Genomic DNA, 5,538 nt, shown 5'->3' on the forward strand with positions numbered 1-5,538 from the left:
TTACCTTTAGCTTTATTTAGAAAACTGCTATGATTGGGATTAAACTTCCCATCTCTCATCACAACAAAGACAAACATGAAAAATACCTATATACTTATATATAGGCTATACATGAGCTGAGAAACAAGGAGTAGGTTTCCTACAGAGAAGATAGATTTAACATCAGCATGACATTAATCTTATTCAAATTTTAGTGTTCACCACAGTAGGTGAACAGTGTCAATAAAATCTGCCTGGCATTTATGCAGTTAACATCTGGAGCATCTGGATCCAGCCAATTGTCACGTGACAAAGGGGAATTTGACACTCTGTGGAACCTGCAGTCTGTGTTTGCGCAGCAGAGAACACTTTCTTGTTAAGCGTCAAACTTGAAGTGGAAACATGCCGCGACTCTTTATACTCACGCTCAGCCTGTTACCATGGATCCCAGGTATTCACTGTGACTGTGTGCATTTGAATAGAGAAGTCAGACAAAAAAGACTTTCAAGCTGTTTTCTGCTTCACATAATTGGAAAAAACAAAGATAATTTATGGTCTGTGCCGCCTGTTCCTCACTTCTCTGCTGTGCTTTTAGCAAATACTCTTGCTAAAATGTATGATACTCCTTAGGCTTTGCTTCTCTTTGCAATTTTATGACTTTTCTGTTATTAATCGTTTGTTTAAGACAGACTAGAAGGTTGTTAAAAGCTTGCAAGGAGCCGGAGAGGGCTTTTGTGTTTTTGCAAATCTTCCAATCGTCTGTACAGTTTGCCCTTTAGCAAACAGTATGTTTGATGTTTATTTTGTCAGGCCTTCAAAAGCCTGTGTATTATAAAGGGATAATCCAATTTTGGAATGAGAAGTATGAAGAGGGAAGTTGAAGCAGGAAATGTGCTTCATAACAAAGGAAACTGAAGCGATAAATATGGTACAAGTGTTGCCAAAGGCTACATTTCCCCACATCTCATTTATAGATAACAGGTGTCCAATGTGAGCAACTGCTATATTAAGGTTGTGTCATAACTGAAAGTTTCATTTCAAATTGGTGTTTAACATTGAATGATCTCCACTTCTTATCAGTTGTTCCCTGCTGGGTGACCACTCAGAACGAGGTTAGTGTCCTGGAGGGTGGCTCCATCACTGTCCCGTGTCGATATGACCCTAAGTATGCTAACCATGTCAAGTACTGGTGTCGTGGGAGCATGAGAGAGTTCTGCACCAGCTTGGCTCGAACTGACGAGACCTCCTCGACCAATCCAAGTAAAGACAAAGTGAGCATTTTTGACGACCCGGCCCAGGAGATGTTCACAGTGACCATGAACAACCTGAAAGAGACGGAGTCTGGGTGGTACTTGTGTGGTGTGGAATTAGGTAACGGGTGGAAGGCCGATGATGTTGCTTACACTAAAGTGAAAGTTATTCACGGTGAGTAATGGAGAAATATTAGGTTTGATAAACATTTCTTCACCCACAGTTTTAAAGAAGTTTGTTGCATTTTCATGATTTCTGCAGGTATGTCAGTCGAGAACGGCATGGTGAGTGGGGAAGAAGGAAGTAGTGTCACGGTTCAATGCCTTTACAGTGAAAGATTCAGGTATTTGGTTTTGCTTTGGAGGATTTTATCCACATTTTATCCTTTAAAACTCTTAGAACTGTCCTTAAAGAAGAACTGATCACACTTCAGTAAATGTGGGAATTTGTCCGGAAACTTCCACTGGTGTCAAACGCTGGTGGACAGTGAGCATTCACTGACTCCCCTGTGACTGCCTGCCAACAGAGAAAGTGAGAAGAAGTGGTGTCGGAGCGGAGGCTGGAGCTCCTGTCTGTCGGCGGGTTCTGAAGGGAGTTACGAAGATACTTCAGTGGCCATCAGCGATGACAGAACTGGGACTTTCACTGTAACCTTAAAGAAGCTGCAGATGAGAGATGCCGGCTGGTATTTATGTTCTGCAGGGCAGCAGCAAGTAGCTGTACAGGTTCAGGTCACACCACGCGCCTCTACTAGTAAGTTGATAAAGAGCCTTTCATTTTTTGGACATAAAATACATAACAAATTACACTTTTGAACTTCACTGTCTAACTGACTTGAAACTGTGAAGTTTAAGCTTCATTATGGATTTTCTGTGTGCTGATATCATCAAGGATGAATATTTTTTTCATCGCAGGGAGTTTAGAGTTATTCAACATCCTTATGTAAGACTTCCCTCTCTAGAAATGTACCCCGATATTTTTATTTCTGTTCAGCCAACATTTAAAAGATTTATGACACAAAAGTCATATGTAACACAGTCAGCGGTAAAAGAAATACAACTGACAGGAACCACACAGCTGACGGCATGCATTAAGAGGAAAAGAGAAACCTGTATTCAGATAAAAACCTTTTTATTTTCTCTCTGTGTTTCTATAAATATTAAGTGCTTCTCTCAAAATCAGCATGTGAAGGTAACCTCATCTCCCTACAACTTAAAACACTCTGTTTAATAATGTATGCTGCCGTTGTAACACTGTGAATGCAATGATTGAAAGCAATTCTTTTCAGTTTTCCAACCTTACTTCGTTATTGAGCAGATTACACAAATGTCAGCTGGAGCCCATCCTTTCAAACCACCGCGTCACATCAAAATGAGTCATACTATGAGATCATTGCTATGTTGAAACGAGTATTTCTGAAGGCAATGCAGATCATGTTGAAAACAAATGCTCATTTCATCTGGTAGTGAGGTCTAGTTAGAGTGTGATTATTTATTCAGCACTAAACCTCAACATTATAATAATATTTATGTCAGTTATGTAAATCTCTTCTACTTTTATCACATGTACCATGTAATTTCTTAGTCATAATAATAACAAGACAAAATTATATATGACAATAAGTCTAAGTCATGATAGACTGTCGACTGTGTTATCCATGGTAACAGGTAACACAGTTGACATTTCTTTCATTTTAGTCCCTCGCTAACATGTCACCCCTAAAATGCAGCCTAGTGTTAATTTGAATAGCAAAACTTGACATTTAGCTAAATGACCAGGAAAAAAATATTTATATGATTTTTAAAAAAATTATTAAAAACAACCATGCCCTAATATAATATTTATCATTGCTCGAAGTGAATATTTGGTCGATACAGCCTGTAGACATGAAATTTCTCCCTAACTGTAGAATGAACTAAAATGCTAAACAGAGATTGTTTCATTATTGTGTGTCATTGGTTGCGAATGATTTTAACATACATACTGTCATTTTACAGCATTGTTTTAAGTTAAAGAAAACATACTAAGACCCTTCCCATTTTTCACAGTCCTTACATGCTCATTTTTAAAGGCATATTTACCATCTCTGTGTTCTTAGGTTAGAGGAAAAGCAACATTTCCAAGACAAATAAATGGTCATAGCTTATCATTTGGATAACCTATTAGCATTTTAAATCATGCATTTTAGGTATTTGCGTGATTGCTTGGCATTTTCTCCATGTCACCTTGCAGCTGCTGAATTGAGAAGAAGCAGCTTTAAAGATCAATATGTGTTTGTGACAGATGGCAGAAGCTCTCAAGTCTCTACTTGTTTGGGGGTATTGATTATTAAAAGTCACCTATCAACAATATTGATGTCAGGACGCTGCAAACACTCTTCACCTATCACAGCATATGTACAGAGTTGTTACAGTATTTTTTTAGCGCTACAATATCTTTACCTTCAATAGCAGAGCCTGTGACATCCCCACCTCCTCCGAGTCAGTCTGCTGTGTACCTCCCTCCACCCAAACCCATCACTAAGGAGTCCTGGAGCAGTCACCGGTAAATGTCAAGCACTTCTTTATCTTCACTTTAATGGATGTTGAAGGTGGGTTGTCTGCTCAGTCTGCTTTGTGCCTGCTTCCTAGTTACATGTTGGAGTCTGTAGCGGTGTGTTCGTCTCTCCTGCTCCTTGTGGGCTTGGCTGTATTGGCAAGAAAGTTGTGGATACTGCACAGTAAGGCAACTTCATATTCCTTTGAATTTTAAATTATGAAGTGTGTGTGTCTGTGCATGCATCGGCCACAAATCCTCTATATAGATTTATATGATATAAAAATGCATTAAATTTATCTGACTACTAATTTGCATTCATATTTGTTCATTCATATCATCTTTCTAGAGGAGGATTCTGAACTTAGACACTTTAAGGAGATGAAAGAGAGATTCTCTGTAAGCCCCCATTATCATGGCTATCTCTGATCTATTACATTCTTTAAGAAACACAATTATCAGGGATCGTTTTTAATCAGATCACTCATTCTTCTTTCTGTCAACTACAGGATAATCCATCGGGCATGGGTGACCTGCAACATGTTCCTATTGCTTTCCATAACAAGGCTACCATGGACGTACGTGCTTACTAAGATCATTTTGTGAACTGTTAATTGTTACTGTTTGTAACTGAATGTAATTTTTCTATTAATTTTCCACACAAAACATATGGTCTTTGTTCCAGTATCTTTTTTACCATACCAAACCACGTCTGAACAGAGCTACATGTTCTGTTTCCTGCAATATACATTTGGGACATTATAGTCTTGTCTTGACTCAGTATTTTAGACTCAATAAAATAAATCAACAAAATACACGTGTATAATTATATGTGACTTTTTATTTATGTACCAGACTGTATGTGTTTATGCAACTTGTGACATTTTTGGAAAAGAGGGAATGATTTTTACTAATTATAGGGGTCATATGGCAAAGTTACTAGCTAGATAATCACACACAAATATCAACCAAGTTTAGCATTCAGATGGAAATGTAGGCATAAAACTTTCCTTTTTAGTTACACCTCAGTAGACCTAGAGTGCTTGGGGCTTCCCATGATGCACTGATGGTTTCTTCTTCACTAACTTACATGTCACTTTGCATTTAATCGTCATTATTAACCTCTGACTCTCTTCCACTGTGTATCTTTTCTCATGTCTTCCTCAACAAACCGGTCACTGCTGATGTCTTCCCCTCCCTGAGCCTGGTTCTGCCCAAGGTTTCTTCCTGTTAAAAGGAAAAGGGAGTTTTTCCTTCCCACTGTTGCAAAGTTCTTGTTCAGGGTTAGCTCCTTGTAGCGTTTTTACATTAATATATATATAACACCTTGAGGCAAGTATTGTTGTGATTTGGAGCTATATAACTAAAATTAAATTTTGTTGAATCTGCCAATCAAAGTTGTTACTGAAGAGAAGAAACACTCACTTGGGGTTTAACTGTTTGTGTTTCACAGATGGCGTATATGGACAGTATAGTTTACTTTTGGCTCTGCTTTAGTTTCTGTCTATTTTGCTTATTAATGCAATTGACTAGGGCTTTTTAATGCTGCATTTGCTCAAAAAGGTCAAAATTGTACTCTAACAGTGTAGAAAGTGCAAAATGATGTCAAATACTGTCAAAAGCACAGCAGCGCTACAGGTGGCGATATAATCGTGTCTGTATTAAAAGGCTGGCCAATCAGAAGCCTAGGAGGAACCATCACCAACAATAACACCGTGCACCATTCTGACATCAAAGAAGGAAATAGAGGCCCACACCTTTGATGCTCCCAGA

General features: G+C 38.4%; 1 protein-coding gene across 2 annotated transcripts; it reads left to right on the forward strand.

The window, feature by feature from the left end:
• The first annotated feature begins 287 nt into the window (after positions 1 to 287).
• On the forward strand, positions 288 to 4,578 carry pigr (polymeric immunoglobulin receptor). Of its 2 annotated transcripts, none has more exons than XM_085254876.1 (8): positions 288 to 430; positions 1,060 to 1,404; positions 1,492 to 1,573; positions 1,757 to 1,983; positions 3,681 to 3,774; positions 3,861 to 3,949; positions 4,115 to 4,164; positions 4,275 to 4,578. In XM_085254876.1, the coding sequence occupies exons 1-8, from the start codon at positions 382 to 384 to the stop codon at positions 4,356 to 4,358; spliced, it is 1,020 nt and encodes a 339-aa protein (XP_085111002.1). In that variant the 5' UTR covers positions 288 to 381; the 3' UTR covers positions 4,359 to 4,578. The 2 variants fall into 2 exon arrangements, with proteins under 2 accessions (XP_085111002.1, XP_085111003.1); XM_085254877.1 differs by having other exon boundaries at positions 3,684 to 3,774.
• Positions 4,579 to 5,538: the final 960 nt, after the last annotated feature.

The sequence above is a fragment of the Mchenga conophoros genome, linkage group LG18 (genome assembly GCF_057382185.1).
Source record: "Mchenga conophoros isolate Kocher_MC1m ecotype Shallow Benthic linkage group LG18, M_conophoros_male_GT1.1, whole genome shotgun sequence".
Taxonomy (NCBI): domain Eukaryota; kingdom Metazoa; phylum Chordata; class Actinopteri; order Cichliformes; family Cichlidae; genus Mchenga; species Mchenga conophoros.

What these genes read in the sequence shown, in the direction of transcription:
- pigr (XM_085254876.1), top strand. Translation starts at nt 382, where the DNA reads ATGCCGCGACTCTTTATACTCACGCTCAGCCTGTTACCATGGATCCCA. An exon ending in TAAAGTGAAAGTTATTCACG is followed by an intron (nt 1,405 to 1,491) that starts GTGAGTAATGGA and finishes TGATTTCTGCAG; the next exon opens with GTATGTCAGTCGAGAACGGC. An exon ending in AAAGTTGTGGATACTGCACA is followed by an intron (nt 3,950 to 4,114) that starts GTAAGGCAACTT and finishes TCATCTTTCTAG; the next exon opens with AGGAGGATTCTGAACTTAGA.